Raw genomic sequence first — 19527 nt, forward strand, 5'->3', positions numbered from 1 at the left:
ACAAAATGACACCTTTTATGCAACTTTAATATATTCGCCATGCAGTTTCACAGAAAATGATTGTGTGAATCCTATATAATCCTTCAAGGTCCATCACAGATATAAATGAACTGAGACATCTGTCACTTCAATTTCAGTTTCATATAATTTCCTGTCTGTGGAATGCATAAAGGACTTGTTATAACGTCAAAATCCATAGGGTGTACTCATGTGGAAAATTCACTTCCCTGTCCCTCACATCTTCAAATCAGCAGACTCTTGGTTCATTCCTACGGAAGACAAGAATGGCCATTTTCGCACTTATTTTTTGACGCTGTTATCTCGAGATCACACGTTAATTCATCTCATTAAAACAGGCTTTGATATTTTGAGATCACAAGATAACTAACTGGTGATCATGAGATAACAAAGTTATTTCTTTCGTGATAAGTGTTTACCTAGACACAAAAGTATGAATGGCTTGTACAAGCTGCTATTTATAGTCAGTGATGCTGGGGAAATGACTTACACAGCGATTTCTGGAGAAATTACAGCATAAGGAAACGTTGCAACATCATACGTAAATGTAACAATATGGATTACCTAATTTAAGGCAGCCAACTAATCTGAAAGTAACTCCACTTCCCCTATATGGTATGACAAGTGTTGCTATACTCTGTTGTCGCTGCTCTCAGTGCTGTTGTTTTCCCTTTCATCACAAATCAAAAGGAGGTGTGGAAGACTCTGCTGCAACTCTCTGAGGACGAGAGCCGATTCTTCAGCAAGACAACACAGAACTCCACCAGCCTAGAAAACAAAAAGCAATGGGTGGGACGCTTCTTGTCAAATGAGCAGCATGCATTAAATGGTATTTCTTAAAAGTACAGAAGTACCACATATCAACAACCATTCTTAAACTATCAAAAGCAAAAGTACTCATCATGCAAAAGAATGGTATTGTATTGTACAATTTCATATGTTATTATTGGATTAATATGCTGCTGCATAAACATGTAAGCTGCATTGTAATGTTGTATGTGGCTAGTTGAGCTGTCGCTGATTTTAGATACTCTGTATACTGTTGGGTCCCTGTTGTGGCTTGGCTCAGAGCTCAGAGCCAAGCCACAACACACCAAATGCATTTCATATGAAATCACATTGTTTATATACTTGACATCTTTAAATAAGAGCCACCAAAAAAAGTTTAGAAATGGAAGAAAGCCGACACAAACGGAGTTAAAGCTGATTGGTTTACCAGATGACTCATGGTCAGCCATGATGTCATACTTAACCCCTGTTGAAAACTTCATCTTTTTCCCCACATTGCTAACAGGTGAAGAGTTTCTGCACACTACTCACCTGGGAAAACTATTTGAATCAATCAAAAGACAAAGAAACTACAACCACCTGTGTTTTTTACTAGAGCAACTTTGTTAGCCAAGCCGCCGATTTCTTAAAAGTATGACCTGCCAATTCTATATATTTCTGGCACTTGACCGATTTAATTAAATTTTTGATTTTATAGAAAATTAAAATTCAATTGTTTGTTAAAGATAAAACACTGACTATTACACATTTGACATTTTCTCCAAAAACTGCACCAAATTACAGGGTTACATTTAAACTGACAGAATAATGGTGCTAGAACTGTAGAAAATAATAATAATAATAATGTAATACAATAATAATACATATGTTATTAGAGCAGAGCTTTTTTTTATTTGTATCATCTATTTTAACTAAACTCTTTATTTCTGCAGGAAAGAATCTAAATACAAGACGAGAGGTTTGTATCATAGCTCACTCTCAACCCATTAAATATCAGACCAGGCTCACTTACAAGAGCTTCTGCCCTCTGGTGGCTGGAGGAAGCTATCAACAGGTGGGCGTCGCTCCATCTCCACTTTGGACTTTCTTCAAGTTCAAGTCTTCAAAGTAACAAATGCAGAACAAATAAATAAGTTGAGTTATAAATGAGTTGTGACTAGTTGTTTAACTCGGGTTTGCACCAGCCTCTAAAAGATCACATTTTCTTTTTCATCATTTTGTGTTAATGTGTATGAGTATACGTACCAGGCCTTCAGACATGCCCTCTGTCTCTGCTCGTGTTGCTCCAGGTCTTAGCTTTAGCCAGTTCCCCATGCCTGCTCTGGCCCTGAGGAGGCCCGGTCTCTTCCCGGATCCCTGCCTGCATTCCAGCCCTGCTCAGGAAAGTATGTGACATGTCCCGGTCTGTGCAAGAGTTCCAGACCTGCTCTTGCGGTCGGGCTCTACCCGGGCTTAAGCATCGGGGCCTCTGTTCCTGCTGGAGTTCCAGCCATGGTCCCAAGGCTGCTCCTGGCTGACCTAGCAGCCTAGTGGCCACACATCCTTCGCCACCAGTCTTTGGGGCAGTCCTGGGTCCGCTCCATCGGCCAAGCCACTCGATGACATCGCCGAGCAGCTGGTGGCTTGGTAATCTACTGTTACTATAAAAAACACTCTGGTGATCCTCATACCTAAAAAAGAAACATACCTACACTTAATATTTCAGATATGACAATGAATGTGAAGTTATTTAACTGTTGACATATTTATTGAATAACAGATTGATATTACAAAACTCATCGAAGAAACATTATAGAGGCTGTGTTTTCTGAGAAGTGTGTGTATTAACAGCATTATTACTATCAGTTGGCAAATAAAGTCTGTGGCAACTTCCCCAATTAAGACATCTGAAGAACAAACACAGTTCCACATAAAGCAAAACACAAATGGCAGCTTGACCGAGCAGTCGCTGAGTCAAAGGTCAGGAGATGAATGGCTGACAAAGCGAGTTTGGTATGATCCTGGTCCAAGCAAGATTTTTTAATTTCAATAAACAGTCATTTTTCACTCTGGTTTAGTTGTGATGAGAGTGCAACAATATAATACAAGACTGAGATTTACCGTTCTTGGTTTGTTTGCAGTAATGTACGCTAGACTCTGATGATGAGATGCACAGTGCAACAATGTAATGTTGGTGTGATTACACACATGCAATGACTTTATTGGATGCTCTCCGAGTTTTCAATGGGTGTGCAGCAGCAGATTATCCAAAATACACAGCTTGCATTTTGGACTGCATTTCAGAGCATGAATGTGAACATAGCTCAACTTTGTACTCCCGTTGTAAGAGGAGCTCTGAGTGTTGCATGACGTAACCTCTGTGAGATGTCTCCTGGCTAAATGAATCTCATGGAGCTGGTCAGGCTTGTGGTAACAGCAGGTTTATTCCACATCTGCATTCATGACAAAGGACAACGTAGTAGAATGGTCATCTCTTGTGGACAACAGCGCATGCTCTGTCTAGTAGCGAATCCTCCGTTGCTTTGAGGATTACCCATAATCCTTTGCGTCTACTATTCAGTGCAGGTACAAATTTACAACAGCAGGTGGCATAGCTTTCCCATTTAGCGGGATTTAACCTGAAGCTTTTCAACTATGTTACAATAGCATGCCTAAAAAAAGTCATGAAAAAAATCATATTGTATGTTGAAAAAGGGTCATATTATAGCACGTTGAAAATAACTCATGAAAATTTTTTTTAAAAGTCTTGGTATAGTATGTCGAAGAAATGAACAGAAAAAGTCAGAGTATAGTACAGGGGTCGGCAACCTTTACTATCCAAAGAGCCATTTTGCCCCATTTTCCACCAAATAAAATTAGTCTGGAGCCGCAAAAGCTATTTGATATCACAGCTTATAAAGTTTTATATATAGTTATATTATATATACAAAAACTATAGTTTGTTGTATTTATGAAATTATAGAACAAGTATAAAGACAATTCTTGACATTGTATTGCAATTTTACCTGTTATAACAATATCAAACTCTTATGAAGAGGAGAAAAAAACGTGCTCAGTTTGCTGCAGCAGTTGAGAAATCGCTCTTTTTCGCTCATCTCCAGCGTGATACTTTTCAGCAAATGCTGTGTGCTTGTTCTGGAAGCATACAGGTAAGTCAGCATCATTGGCAGTGAAAGCAAATGAAGACGTCCACGCAGAGTTAAACTCTCTATTTTCCTCCGTGACTTTTCTTTTTTTGGATTAATCCATTGATAGTTTACCGAGGGCGGGGGTCTGCAAATCATGATTAGCCACCTGCAGGGAAAGGCGCTTGGCAGGTGTAATAGGATGTGACGCACATTTTAGTTGACAAAATATTAAAACATTTTTATTTAAGGTCAGGTATTACTGACCTTATTGTCTTTACTAGCAGCTGTTATTGGAGCGATTAGCGAGCAGCGTGTCCAGCGGCGTTAGCAGACCTACGGAGCGGCCGTCTGAAGTCACGTTAGCGGCTTTGAGCAACCAATCTACTTCCTGTTTACACCGGCACCCACCCGCATGCCCAGTGTACGTGAATAGTCACGTGATATTCGATTCCAGGCGTTTAAGTCTGGACGGAGATCATTTAGAAAACGATGCTGAAACGCCGTGTGGACAGAGATCGTTTAAAACGAAAACGTATTAGTGTGGATGTGGACTCAGGGAGCCGCAACAGAGGGAGTGAGGAGCCGCAGGTTGCCGACCCCTGGTATAGTACATCAAAAAAGGCATATTATAATATGTAAAAAAACGTTATAAAAAGTATAGCATGTCGACAAAAGTCCTAAAACAGACATAGTATGAAAAAGTATGATGAGTATGTTGAAAAGAGTCGTAATATAGTATGTCGAAGAAAATAAAAAAAATCAGTATAGTATGTTGAAAAAAACATAAAAAGTCATAATATAGCATGTTGAAAAGAATTTATAAAAAATAGTCATAGTATGACTAGTATGTTGAAAAAAGTCATAAAGTATGTCGAAAAAAGTCATCGTATAGCATGTTGAAAAGAGTCATATTACAGTTTGTCGAAACAAGTCATACAAAAATCATAGTACAGTATGTCATAAAAAAGACCATAGCATGGTGAAAAATTGTCATAAAAAGTCTTAAAAATAATAAACTACTAATAATCATAGTATAGTATCCTTTTCAAAAAAGTTATAAAATGTTGTCTGCAGTCAAGTTTGAATGCCAGAATTTGTTTGAGATTTCCTGTCTGTGATGATTGTGTCTCGACTTTCTTTTAATGACAAATGAAATCAAAACAATTGCTTTTATTTGTCAATAAACAGAAGTTTAGTTTGTCAGTTGGATCACTTTTTGAAATTGAGATTTTGATGTTAAAAAAAAAGAAAGTCATACGTATGTCATATAAAATGATTAAAAGGCATAGTATTTCATAAAAGTAATAGTATAGTATGACATAAAATAAATCATGAAGCGTCATATTATAGAATGTCATAAAAAAAAATCATAAAAAACTATGATATAATATGTTTTATTTATGTGTCAGTTGGGGGGGAATTCAAAAGGATTGTTTAATGGACAAAATGTTGTTTTTTAAAATTAATCTGCAAACTCTTCGTGGAATTTTTTAAGAAGCCAAAAGGCTTGTATTGTATGTTCTTTGCCATAACCACAGCCAACCCTTGTGTTTTATTGGACATTTGGTAGGAAGAAGAAACCGATAGTTACGTTGACAGTTGAGTTCTTGTGTAACTTCAGGTGGAGTTGAGTTCTTGCGCAACTTCAGGAGGAGTTGTGTTCTTACCCACCTTCCTGCAACCCACACTCCAAACTGCAGGTGAGCTGACAGCATGAATCCTGTGAGTTACCCGACTGAGAATGTTCCATTGCAGGGGAAGAATGATGGGTACCCTGGACTGCCTGGATACCCTGGACCGCCTGGATACCCTGGACAGCCTGGACAACCTGGACAGCCTGGAGGACCTACAGTGGTTCAGAACACCACTGTGAACATCGCCTCGGAGGCCCCCAGGGACCATGTCATCTGGTCAATCTTCAACTTTGTCCACTTGAATCCCTTCTGCCTCGGACTGGCGGCTCTCATCTTCTCCATCAAGGTGACTTTCATTCATGGGGAATCTTCTGCTATTGCCTATCAAAGAATATTGGAAAAAATAATTATTTTTTCAATTTCAAGCAGCACTTTTTTTTTAAACAAAGGAGAGATAGGGTTCGTGGAAAATAAACGTTTCACCATATTTTTGCAGACAAAACACAGCCCTCACTTAGACCATGACAAGAATCATGCAGAACACGGGCAGTTAGGAGACAATGTTCATCTCTAAGATTATAGAAATCACTAGGCTTGAAGATGAAAGTTTAAATATTGAAACAAAAAATTACAAATAAGGAAAAATAAAACATGGGAAAATGAGATAAAAGAACAAAGACAACTTTAAATGTGTTGTAAACTTTGCTGGACATTCTTAAATATGAAGAATCAGAACACTTATGTAAGGAAAACTATATATGGGAAATGGGAGAAAGCAATCTCATTTCCAAAGTAGAAGTACAGCAAACCTCATCAGACTGAGCTTAGGGTCAGTGTTGGCGGTTTACGGCCCCTTGAGGTCGAGCATTACTATGAATCCATTTCTAAAATCAATGTGCTTTGGTCCTTCCAGGCCAGAGACCGGAAGATGGGTGGAGACATGTCTGGTGCCCGACACTACGGCTCCACTGCCCGCTGCCTCAACATCTGGGCCACAGTCCTGAGTTGCCTCCTCAGCCTTATTTTCATCAGTGCTTTTATCTTCATGGTCGTAAAAACGAATCAGGTGGTCAGCCATTTCAGGAATTACGGGAGAAACAATTTCGGTGGCTAAATTTCAAATGGTGTTCAGAGTTGCCTGCTGCTGTGGCTTAGTGGCTCTTGTGGTTCTGTGCTTTACACTTACGGCGCAATTTGTAACCAGCTGTACCTTTTTTTTTTTTTTACTTATATCCTCAAGCAAAACAGATACTTTTGCTATTTGTGTTACAAAAGCCTTAAACTCAGCCATGTTTCTTTAATGACAATCTGTTCACATCTATGCCGGACTGTTATTAGATTGTGACTTCCTGTCTGTAAGGCATTTGTTTTAGCAATGGTTCTGAAAAAAGATAACTTTTTAATCTGTTAATAAAGACGTCTGTTTTATAACTTTGAAATGTGCTTGTGCGATTTTTAAGGTAAATAAACAGATTGTGGACATACTGGCATGATTTTCATAACTTCCACAAATGATGGTGTTTTGACATTTTCTCTGGTGCTGATTTCAAGCCAAAGAACTCCACCCAAAAAGGAAAAGGCGGGAGGGGGGGGGGGGGGGGGGGGGGGGGTAGTATTTCCTTATTCTAACTCTGAACAGTGTGTCCTAAAGCTGTATGAATAAATGCAGGACTAATCAAAAAAACAATACACATGCATGCTAAAATACAATAATACAATTTCAAGATAATTAAGATGTGAGAAGTACGATGACCTTAAATAAATATCAGGAAAACATGGCAAATGTTTTACATCACATGTGTTACACCTCACACAACGCCTTCAGATGAATGTTAAGACAACTTAAGTTTATTAACAAGAAAACTCCACAGGACATCGTTACTTCAAAAAATGTCACCATAGTGTATATCTCCTTACACACAGAGAAGATAATTCATATAAACATGGTACGTGTGTGTGTGTGTGTGTGTTGAGGGGAAATACAGAAAAGTGATCCACAATAAGCTGTCCAGTCTAACAGCACTGCAGGTGAAACATGAGGGAGGATCTTAGACACTTTTCAGTGTCAAATCACCAACATGAAACAACATGTTTACGTTTCACACCTGGGAAAACTAGTTTAATCAAACAAAAGACAAATTAACTACAGCCAGAGCAACTTTGTTAGTCAAATCGATTACTTGAAAGTATGACCTGCCAATTCTACATATTTCTCATAACTCTAATTGACCGATTTAATTAAATGTTTAATTTCATAGAAAATTTTAATTAAATTGTTTGTTAAAGATAAAACACTGACTATTACACATTTTCTCCAAAAACTGCACCGAGTTACAGGGTTACATTTAAACTGACAGAATAATGGTGCTAGAACTGTAATGAAAATAATAATAATAATAATAATAATAAAGTAATATAATAATAATACATATTATTAGGGCAGAGCTTTTTTTTAATAATTTATTTTAACTAAACTCTTTATTTCTGATTTCTGCAGGAAAGAATCTAAATACAAGACGAGAGGTTTGTATCATAGCTCACTCTCAACCCATTAAATATCAGACCAGGCTCACTTACAAGAGCTTCTGCCCTCTGGTGGCTGGAGGAAGCTATCAACAGGTGGGCGTCGCTCCATCTCCACTTTGGACTTTCTTCAAGTTCAAGTCTTCAAAGTAACAAATGCAGAACAAATTTAAAAAATAATAATAATAATAATAATAATAATAATAATAATATAATATAATATATATATATATACACACACACATTTTTTATACATGTATATCTGAGGAGTATATTGTTCATACAAGAACAACTGCAAAACACAGTATATTTAGTTTGGGAAGTAGATTTCTTAAATACTAATTACATACCATTTATAAACATACGTCATCAAAACCATTTGTGGTATTTCAAAGTAGAGGAGCCGGAGTATTTCTTTGAGGGTTCTTTACTATCAACAGATAAATAAAGCCTTTGAGCATGGAGTACAGACTGATTCACTGTCAGTAACTGGAATCATCACTGGTTTGGTTTCGCCCTGCACCTGGAAGTGGAAAGGTGTAATTGGACAGGTCTGCTCACTTCATTCTGATACACCCGACTGACATTTACCGTTCTTGGTTTGTTTGCAGTAATGCAAACTCGACTCTGATGATGAGATGCAGAATAGAGACACTGCCAAACAAATGCATTATATGAACAAACATAACGTTCCCATTTACCACTAATATTGCGCACTACCCATACTGCTCGTCACGTGGAGGCGGGCCCGCTAGCGGGGCGGTATCAAACAAGAGGGTAAAACACATCGCATTCATGACTGAGCTTAAAAGCTAAAATGATCACCCTACCAGAGGATTGCACATGTCAGTCACCCGGGATCAGAGAGGAAAAGCCTTAAAAAGCAGCATACAGAGGGCTCCTCGGTGCAGATAACATAAGCCGACTATTTGAAAACACGGAAGTAGGAAGTGCTAAGGCCCGCCCATTTACGTCTAGCCCTACGGTAGCCCGGATGTCAACAATACGTCTAATGACAATAATCAACACAGGACCAAATACGCAAGTTAACAAATACAACAAAGGTGAATTAGTGAAGCTACTTAGCAAGTGGTTGCTTATCTGTTCACTGGTCCTCACAGTCATTGGTTCTCACATAACTAAATTGTCTCGCCTTTGGGAAGTTTAACCTCAATGATAAATCATATTCCACAAACCAGTATTATGTTTTGGATGAAAAATCGTAATCTGCACGCAAACACTGTAACTACAGCAGCTCACAGATTGATGTAGTGGAGGAAAACACAATATTCCCTCTGAAATGTAAGAGTAAAGAAGCAGAACATTTAAATGCTCTAGTAGCAGGCCTACCAACACATCAAAATTATGCTTATTTACAGGAGGTACTTGTTGCATCGCTGTCTAATTTATACAGTAAAATCATTTTAAAAAGCAGCTGTGTCTAAAAAGCATTGCTGTCACGTCTTTCCTGGCCTTTGCGGTGCATGTCGACATGTAACTCGCAGAAGTGCCCAGACGCGACTTGTCTGTCTCTGCTCTTTCCAGCAGGGGTCGCTGTGGTCATTATTCTGAATCTGTCACTGTTTACGGAAGTCCAAGTGACGTGTCACTGTCCACTGAAGCATTGTGGGAAGGAAAGTGGAGCTGGCGGCCGCTGATGGCAGACTGCTCAATTTGACAAAATATATTCGATAAATGATCAGCATTCAGAACCAGGAAACAAGGGGGAGCGATGCTACTTCACGGAGCTAACGCCAACCGGGTGTGAAGAAGAGGAACATATGCCGGTGTCATCGCTGCTCTCCTGCGCACAAAGCAGAGAACAAGTGGGATACTGTGTCAATGGACCGCGGCGTTTTTTATTTTATTTTCCAAGACAGCCGAATAAAGTGAGCAACGGGATTATAATCCCCGCTGTGGATGGGTGGGGGCGACTACGCGTCCGCATTCCTTAAAATTTCGTGAGATTTCTGTCCGAAGACGCCGTCAAAGATGTCGATCAGCAGCCCCGAAGCGGTGAAGAAATTGCTGGAGAACATGCAGACGGACCTGCGGTCTCTGTCCATGGAGTGCAAGAAGAAATTCCCCCCAGTCAAAGAGGTTAGTCGGGGATAGCTAGCCTAACTGGGCCGTTTACCATGGTGTTCAGCAGCTTCTCTCATGTTATATATTATATATATATATTATATTATACTGTAGATTTCTATACGTTTGGTTTGGTTGAGCCCGTTCCCCCATCATGCACCGGGGCCCTACTCTGTGGACACTTGAGTTGTCCTCTTAATTAAAAGTTGTGTCAGCTGCTGGGCCTTCCTGCCAACCAGGCGTCCAATTAAAGCAATATACAGGTGTTTGAAAAAATGTTACACCTTTTGGTTAATGTGGTTAAAATGAGGTATTCATAGAGGGAATATTGTTTAATGTCTGCCTTTTAGAAGTTATAGTTCAGCCTATAGTTTTATGCCCCACTTATTGCAAGAGCGTGGTGCTTTACAGTCTATTGTTAGAATACATCCCACATATATGATCTAGAAATGGGCATCTCAGAATGTCCACTAACTGATTTGTGAGAACCAGGCTTTTATTTTGATAGCAGGGCAGCGGTGCATTGACAATCATCGGCTGTGCTATTTTTAGAGGTATGTTTTTGTTTTTTAAAAACGTGTCATAGACAACCCTCTGTTCGACCTCAATAGGTTTGTCTAGGAGCTTTGCCAGTATCGACACAGCCCAGAGCGATTTCATACAAGTGGTTTTTATCTTCTATTTCTGGGAATGAATTACTGGTTGCGGGTGTTGACGAGGCTTCGTTGTGTAGCCGTCTTGGATGGCTTAGTTTCGGAGCAGAATAGTACAACGAGGTGCAGTGTCGGCGCCGTTGACAGTGTATTTGCATTGTTGGATTCACATTGAAAGGACAGCCCAGTCCACCCAGCTTTTATGACTTCATTTTGCCACACACAACACAATCCTCTTTATTATGCGATCTGCGTTCAGCACTCCACAGGGTCAGAGTTCATTCATATCAGGAATGTCTTTGCGTTTTTTTTCTTTTGAACCTTAATTCCGTAGCTTAAAGATAAACACTGAATCATGAGGCTTGCGGCATACAGCGGTGGATGAACACAACCTCCATTCACTCTCTGTTATGGTTTGGCCGAGCTCTATTTCCTAACTGTGTGGACAGATAGATGCTTTTTTTTATGCACTGAAATGCCCACAGAGAGCACCTAGTGTTTGCCTATGTTATGCGATTCAGCTGACACCATCTCGGTCAGATCCCCTTTACCTTAATTCCCAGTGATTCCCAGGTATAGCAAGCTCACTGTTTGCTTGCATTTGGTCACACGGGTCCTGAGATGAAGTGCTGCACTGTAGGCTGTGTGTTGCCTTTTTTTGAGGCCATGGAAATATTTGCCATCCAGCTCAGCGTGGGGCAATACATATCCGGCTACACTGACTTCGTTTGTTTTTCCCCTCAGTGCTCACCTTGGTTAAAGACGACATCGCAATGACAATGAGAAACAGCTCAGCAAGTGCTTCCACTTCCTGTATGTGCTTCTGTCACTGCGTACAGCGTAGCCTCCACCTGATCTCACGTCTCAGGCTGCTGGCTGACCCTTGCCTAGGGGCCTCATGAAGCATCTCCTTCGGTATTGATTTATCACCACCCGTGTTTCCCTATCAACATCGTCCCCTCAGGGATCACAGCAGAGCAGGGAGCCTCTTTGATGTTCCCCGCAACCTCAGCTCACTCGCGCTCCGGTTGATGGAGTTGTGATTGAAACCACTTTTTTTTTTTTTCTTCAATTTGAGCCGTCATGGTTCTATTGGATGCGGTGTTATTGTGCGACAAACAAGTCAAGTACCGGTGGCATGTGTTGTGAATTCAAATCATTTTGAGGGCCTTTTTTTCATAGCTTACAAATGTAATCCTCGCTCTGTCCATTCTTAGAATGCGATTTATTTTCAAGATTCGTGAGTTTATTTAACAAGAGCTCGACATTTTTCAGCACGTACCGTTTTTAAAGGAATTAGCCGCATAGACACGAGTTACTGTGTTTTGTGCGTATATGTTCAGAACTCAATACCACAGCATTGTATCCTTATTGCATAAGAAAAACGAATAAGCCCCGTCCTCATTTCCCAGCCCATCTACATTCCAGTTCCTCCCCCCCCATTTCCCGATCCATCTCCCACAGAGACATTGCTCCACAGCCGGTGGTTTCTCTGGGTTAAGAGGAGCCAAGCCATCCTAGCAGAATCTCTTTTTCATTGGGTAGCAGGCGGTGAAAGTAAACCACCAAGGCTTTGCTGTTTGTTGTGTTCTGATTGCTTTTGCCTATAGGTGAGAAACCAAACAAACAAAAACATCAAGCAGCAGCAGCTCTCTCTGTGGATGAGTCGGGTGCTGTCAACTGCATGTGGCTCACAGTGAGATGTGCCTGCTTGTCTTGGGTGGAAACCTGCAGAATTAATGAAAGCGTTTTTTGTTTGTGTCACTTAGCGCAGCTCGTTTGCTCGACAGGTCATGCAGGATGCACAGAGACGGAGCAACAGGGAGAGGGGGTTTGGAGAACTGACACTGTTGCACTGAAACTCTTGACGGTTCCAGTCAGTTCCCAAAAAAAACTGCTGAGTTTACAGACTCCCAGCATGTTTCTAAGGAAGTCAATCTGTGATGAGCTTCCCTAATGTTGCTTTGCACTCAGACGTCGGTCAGTTCCGCTTTGAGGATCTCCACACAAAAAAAAAAAAAAACACGGCTCTGGAGAAGAGCTGGATGCACCAGAAACCAGTAATACTGTACAAAAAAATACTATGACGGGTCTTTTACAGACACAGTATTAGTGCTTGGTTGTTTGAATCCATTGGATTCTGTAATATTAACATGGAAGACACATAAAGGATTAATATACAACGACAATATACTGACGACATGCCAGTGGCTGAAAGTAGTTGATTTTGGGGCTATTAAATGCTAACAAATGTTACTATCAGCACAGTAGTACTGTTGACACCTAGACTAACTAAGCATAAAGACAACAACTCCATGGACTGGTTTTTAGAAAGACAGAAGAATCCATGAAATAACCCATTAACTGGTTTTGTGGTGGTGTTTCCCTCCACACGCTGGGGACTTGATAGTGCTGACAGTCGTCAGAGATGCAAGGTCTAGACGTGACAACAGAAAGCTCAAACAGCACTTTCTATGAGAAGAGAGGTGGAACATGTGTTTACATGCAAAGAGAGAGACTTGAGTAGTGTGATGGAGAGTATGCGGCTGAACAAAGGGAACCCACACAGTCTGCTTCTAATTAGAGGCATTTATTGGATTATTTGTCCTGTTTGACTGAGTGGATAAAAAACGACTATTTGAGGAGTTGTGCAGCGGACAGATAGGATTATTCAAGATCATTTCTTTCTAATGCACTTTTGTGTCTCATCATCATCAGCCTCCCTGACAGCCACCATTATCATTTAATAACATCCTCCGGCCAAATATCTGGAGTCAAACCTGCAGTCGTCCCTCAATTTCATCAACCCCCGTCATCAACATCCCATTATTGTGCTCTCGCCTCTTGATTGGGGACTTGAAATGCTATTTATAACTTTGCTCGTGCCTCTCACTGTCCTTGGGCCACAGGCTGCAGAAGTTCTTGTTGGCTCATTTCAGTGGACTAGATTGATGGCTGTAGTGTGTTCTGGCCTCTGCATGGTTCTGCAGGGATGACGTACTGTTGTAGGCATCACACTGTTTCCTGCGACTAAACACCAATGGGATCTTTCCATAGAATTGTGTTAAGTTGCTGATACTTACATGTTGTGTTCGGCAAGATAATCTTAACAAATGAACAAAACCTTTTGTGATTTGAGTGAGTCGAGGGACCCAGAAGTGCAAAAATGCTAAACACTAATTTCCGTGTTTCGTTGTGACTCACTCCTCCAGCGCTCCGTATCTAAAGTAACCACAGCGAGGTTGTAATTATCTGTGTTCTCCTCACTGCCCTGCAAAGACGTCCGGCTCTGCTGGAGGGACAAAGGACCAGAGGGAGACCGGCATTTTTTTGGGAGATTAACTTTGTAAGGAGGTGTACGGTAATAGGCCAGCTCCATTTGTTTTAACAGCCCGACCCACCGACTAGCGGTCGCTTTCCACAGTGGCTCAAATGACATGTTGGAGTGATAAGATTATGTTGTTTCAGCCACTCTGATGTAAAGAGCAGTTGCATTATTTCCCCCCCCCATCAATGGTGTCATATCCAAAGTAAGACCTGCTCAGGATGTAGTCAGATCCTGCATTAAGGTAATGTAGGCTTCCCCTGTAAATTTTTATTTTTATTTATTTTTTTTTGAAAGGAAGTCAGACCAAGAGTGATGAAACGATAGCTAACGGGATGACAGGACAGACTGCCTTTGTTCACCATGTGAGCCTTTCTTGATGTGCGTGGGCTTTGCAGAAGCTCGTTACCTCAGCGTCAGGTTGCCGAATGAAAAAAATTGCTCACGTAAGAGACTGATAAAGGACATAAATAATGCAGTTATGGTCCGTTACACTGCAGGCTTGCAGTACAGCCGTTGTCTCAAGGTTCAACTTTATCTTTTAGACATTTGAGATAAATGTCACAATAGGAGACGACGATTTGAGTAAAATGGAGGAGAGGGAGAATGCTGTGGGAGAGAAGGAGCAGCGATTGGAGAGAATGAGAGAAGACCTTGAAAGGCGTTAACAGCATCTCTGTTTCTGTCACACAGACTGACTCACATTTAGTCTGGCTCCATGTCACCGCCCTCTCTCTTGACATTCCTCCTGTCTTTTCTGTTGCACTTGGGAAATCACATTCTGCTCGCACATCCCTCTCAAGTTGAAGCCCGTTGTTAACAGCCTTACCAGCCCTCCCTCTGCCTTCCTGTTTCTCCTTGCGGCGTCATTACAAGGCGTTGTGTCTACCACAGGTGTAGCACAGTGGTGCTGTGCACCATCAGCACCTTCCGATGCATGTAACATCGAACGTTGACCCTAAATGTCTCATCTCTCTCTTTACCCCCCCCCCCCAAGGCTGCAGAGTCGGGCATTGTGAAGATTAAGACCATTGCTGCCAGGAACACGGACATACTGGCAGGTGAGTGAGAAACTGAGAAGGCTGGTGGTTAAAGGATGTCATCTACTGTATTTTGATTTTATGTAGTTTTTTTTGTTTTGTTTATGCAGTCAGTCTGTGGCAAGTCATTACCTTCCATTCCTCTAAAAGCCCAGTGCACTATAAGATCAAGGAGTCCTGCATATTACTATCAGTGCTCATCCCTCTGCTCTGTTTGTAAACGGATTCCATTCAGCCGACTAGACATCTGCTCTGAATTCACTACAAAGTAGAGGCCGGCCGACCACAGGACAAACTGTTGTTATCGGTGGAACTGGGGGCCGCGCAGTCACGTCGGGGGGGAGGGGGGGGGGGACATGGAGGCTCCACACACATAATGAGGGCCACCTTTGCTGAGAATATCTGCGCGCTTGTGATTAACTCCTGATAGTAATCTAACCTACTGTTAAAGACCCCGTCTGAGAGTGGGAGGGTGGCAGAGCGCTGGCACGACAGACTTTAAATTAATTTTACACATATTTATTATTTAGATTGTTTGAGAGAATTTTTTTTCCGAAACCAATTCTCCACCTCCACCAAAACTTTCAACGCATTATTCTAAATTATTATTATAATATTATATATAATTATATATAATTATATAATAATTATTATATTATATATAATATTAATTAATATTATCATTATTATAAAATATGGGCTAAAACTTCCCGGGAACAGCTGATTTTATAGCAAGCTGACGAGTCATATCTGACTCGAATGTACAACGCAACACTACGAGCTCCTGATCGGTATCGTCCGATTAATCGTCTATCTGTATCGTGATTATATCGGCCTTTGAAAGCCGTCGGTGGACCTCTACTACAAAGCTCTTTCAAACATGGCCGGCCTCTTGAATGCTTGAATGGGGAATTGTTTCCGTGCTCCCTCGATAAACAAAGTCCAGCTTTTAGTATTATTTGCGGAGTTGACACATTGTCGACATTTCCCGAGTTCTGCCGTCGACCGTCTGACTCCCGCTGCCCCTCTGCACAGCGACGCGCTGCAGAACAGCTCGTTTATCTTTGTTTTCAGAATGGATTTGTCAGAGCGGCGTAATGAGGCGGAACACAAAGATTGAGCGGTGAAACCTGTTGTGCAGGTTAGAAATGATGTTCGAAACCAGATGTGATGAAGGTGAAAATGATGCAGGTGGATGGATGAGACGCACTGCTTCACTGTTGAGCTGTGATTAGACGGCAAGAATAGAGCAAGGATACATTTTCATTTAATTTATAACCATTTATCATAAAGACAAAGTTCAAATGCATCCTCCAACTTTTGATAGTTAAAATAAATTGGATTCATTGTTTTTACATTATATTTAAGTCTGTTTTTGTTATTTTAAGCTGTAGTTTGGAGCATTACATCTCTGCCTTTGTACGGTATTCTTCTGCCGTACCGGTATTTGTTACTGATATTGATTTAAACACATGAAAGGCTTCAGATTATATTGATAAACTATATTTTTGATGCATTAAACAACATGATGTGATTTGTTTCTGATAGTAATTTCAAGGCATGTAAATCAGTTATGTAATTTTAATGTTGGCATATTTGTACTTTTCCAAAAAGCACTTTCAGTGACATTGATCTTTCTCTGCAGCTCTGAAGGAGAACAGCTTAGAGGTGGTGCAGCCGTTTCTGATGGGCTGTGGCACCAAAGAGCCAAAGATCACCCAGCTGTGTCTGGCAGCCATCCAGAGACTCATGGCCCATGAGGTGGTATCTGAGGTGAGCACCTTGAGCTAGCTTCATATCTCCTGTGAACACGTACACTAAGGCTTATGTTCAGGGGTGAGAAACGTCCTGACAAACGATACGATATTATAAGCCTAAGCAAACGGTTATACGATCAAATGCATTGTACTAATTCATAAAATGCAGAAATGTAATTGGAAATATTTGGCATTTTTAGATCCTCTTTACTCTAAAGGAATATTAGGCCAGTACAATATCAGAAGAATATAAAATATAGCTTGTTTGATGTAGTTTTAGTCATGGATGAACAATGTAGGGTCAGCCAGAGGATTAACACCCAGCCTCAAACATTAAAAACATCCAGCTGAAATCAAGTTGAGCCAGATTTTCTTCCAAATCTCTCAGGCTTCACTTCCTCCATCTTCCCCTTTTTAGTCTGGTGGTTTTAAAAAAGTGACCTCAATAAGAGCCCCCCCCCCCCCCCCCCCCCCCCACAGGAATAAGGTTTCCCTTTCAGGAAATGGGCGTCTGGAATCATTTCTTAATTACAAATGTATTTTAACATAAGCTTATGTGATGAGTGAACCGGTTTTGAACCTTTTAAAATAACCCAGCTGGAGTCCGACCTGAGATTAGAGCCGGGACCCCGGAGCTGCAGCACAACTGTCTCGTTAATGCACCGTAAAAGACAGTTATTAAAAGCTTATGGAGCCGCCCCATGCTTCCTACATTTTGATATCGGGCGTTTATTTAATTAGGCTCACGTTGGTTTCAAAGCTTCTTCCTGTGGAAGGAGAGTCTAAGTCCTCTACCCTCCCAGAATAAGATAAATGTGACATGACGGGGGATTCAGTGTCATTTTGACAAACTCCGTAACCACTTTAATTTACTTACTTCATTCCATATTATTCACATTTGTGTTACACCTGATTATCATTACTTTACATTGCTTGCTTTGTCTCAACAACAGTCCAAAACCTTACAATATACTGTTGAATATAAAAAAGCATAAAATCCCTCCATTTGAGAAGGCGGGACCAGCTGTTGTTTATCATTTTTCGCTTTATAAATAACCATGATTGTCGAAACTGCTTGTTTTTCACCTGAAATAAACACATTATTACTGTGGTCTCCGTGAGTGGGTGCTGGTTGAGTTTCTTGTTCAAGGGCAGCTCAACAGGAGTGTGTGACGTGAGCCAGATTTTCTCAGCTCGATAAAGACACACACACTTTACATATTCTACAACACACACACACACACACACTATCGGGACCGCCGGCCGTTGTAGCGCCTCTCTTTTCTTCTGCCAGCAGCAGCTCTGAACTGCGGGGTTTGTTTTCCCTGAGGAAGGAGAGGGGTCCGTTCAAACGTCTTGAAGGAAAATGTTTTACAAGCAAAGAGCAGACACTGAATTTTCCTTCTGATGACACACGCATGCAGACACATGCTGGTGTCCTCAGGAGCAAGACCGTCAACATTACCAAACCTGAGCATTAATGTCTACAATGAAGACACTGCTAATGATGATTGAATGCTCCTGAACCACATCTACTTAGAAAAATGTGCTACCAAGCAAGTTGTTGGATGATTCTGTGACTCAATAACAGACCACGTAGAGGCTAATCCAAAACTAATTGCATATAAACCCTTGTATAAATATTTGGGAGTTGCAATGTAGCATAAACTCTCTGACCAGAGAGAAATCTCCCCGTTAAATCCTGTAGTATCCTGAATGAACTAGTGGATTTAGAGCTGACACAAATTGTATGAGACAGAATTAATAAGACCGCAAATTGATAATCGGTCATATTGAGTCATTAATTAAGCTAAAATACCAAACATCCGCTGGTTGCAGCTTCTCAAATGTGAATATTTGTTGATTTTCTTTGTTTGATATCTACTGTATGTCTTATCTTTTTGTTTTGGACTTTTGCTCTGACAAAAGTAATTTTGTAACATTTCAAAGACTAAATGATTCATTTCTAAAAAGCAAACTCATAATGAAATGGAAATGAAATGTCTTGTTTTAGATTTCTTTTCTTTTTTTTTTTGAAGTAATGAGTCCTCCTGTGACTCTCGCTGCGTGAAGAGAAAGCTGTATTTTGACCTAAGAAAGGAAATGCAGTGTCACTTTCTGTGAGCATCAAGTGGCACCATATTAACTGGTAACCTCAATGATGTTGTGACCCCGAAGCAGGCGGCTCCAGCTGGTCCCCCACACACGCGTGTGTGTTTTTGTGCACGTCTTTGATTTAGTGTTGTGTCTCCTCAGGCGGAGCTCTCACTTTACTTTTTTTTTTTTCTGTCACAATCCAGCAGCTCTCGACACTGCCTCTTGAGTTGACAAGTGCTTGTGTGTGCAGACTGGTGGATGATCACCGGTAAGATTTAAATAAAGATCACCGTAAACAATTGAAGGTGTTTGTGTACGTGACAGGCAGCGGCGGGGAACATCATCAACATGTTGTGGCAGCTGATGGAAAACGGTTTGGAGGAGCTGAAGCTCTTGCAGACAGTCCTGGTCCTGCTAACTACAAACACGGTCGTACACGATGAAGTACTTTCCAAGGTACACGAACACACTCCTATCA

The 19527-nt window shown here is 40.8% G+C and overlaps 2 protein-coding genes and 1 long non-coding RNA gene across 4 annotated transcripts in view; 2 read left to right on the forward strand and 1 right to left on the reverse strand.

Annotated features, from left to right (window-relative positions):
- The first annotated feature begins 5648 nt into the window (after positions 1–5648).
- Positions 5649–6683, forward strand: LOC142947920 (interferon-induced transmembrane protein 1-like). The gene is made up of 2 exons (XM_076089792.1): positions 5649–5915; positions 6483–6683. Exons 1-2 carry the CDS (start codon positions 5649–5651, stop codon positions 6681–6683), a joined length of 468 nt encoding a protein of 155 aa, XP_075945907.1.
- A 615-nt stretch (positions 6684–7298) lies between these two features.
- LOC142947695 (uncharacterized) lies at positions 7299–9378 on the reverse strand. Its single transcript, XR_012953398.1, has 3 exons — positions 8923–9378; positions 8443–8615; positions 7299–8234 (listed from the first exon to the last, which is right to left on the reverse strand). It is a non-coding gene; the product is annotated as an uncharacterized LOC142947695 (long non-coding RNA).
- A 322-nt stretch (positions 9379–9700) lies between these two features.
- Positions 9701–19527, forward strand: part of mon2 (MON2 homolog, regulator of endosome-to-Golgi trafficking) — a 31643-nt gene continuing 21816 nt past the window's right edge. For both annotated transcript variants that reach the window (XM_076089449.1, XM_076089451.1), the window contains exons 1-4: positions 9701–10192; positions 15153–15216; positions 16841–16968; positions 19374–19505. In XM_076089449.1, the coding sequence (XP_075945564.1) occupies positions 10085–10192; positions 15153–15216; positions 16841–16968; positions 19374–19505 (432 nt within the window). In that variant the 5' untranslated portion in view covers positions 9701–10084. The remainder of the gene's footprint in view (positions 10193–15152; positions 15217–16840; positions 16969–19373; positions 19506–19527) is intronic.

Source organism: Anarhichas minor, unplaced genomic scaffold, assembly GCF_050575085.1.
Source record: "Anarhichas minor isolate MPS153535 unplaced genomic scaffold, ASM5057508v1 ptg000011l, whole genome shotgun sequence".
Lineage (NCBI taxonomy): Eukaryota > Metazoa > Chordata > Actinopteri > Perciformes > Anarhichadidae > Anarhichas > Anarhichas minor.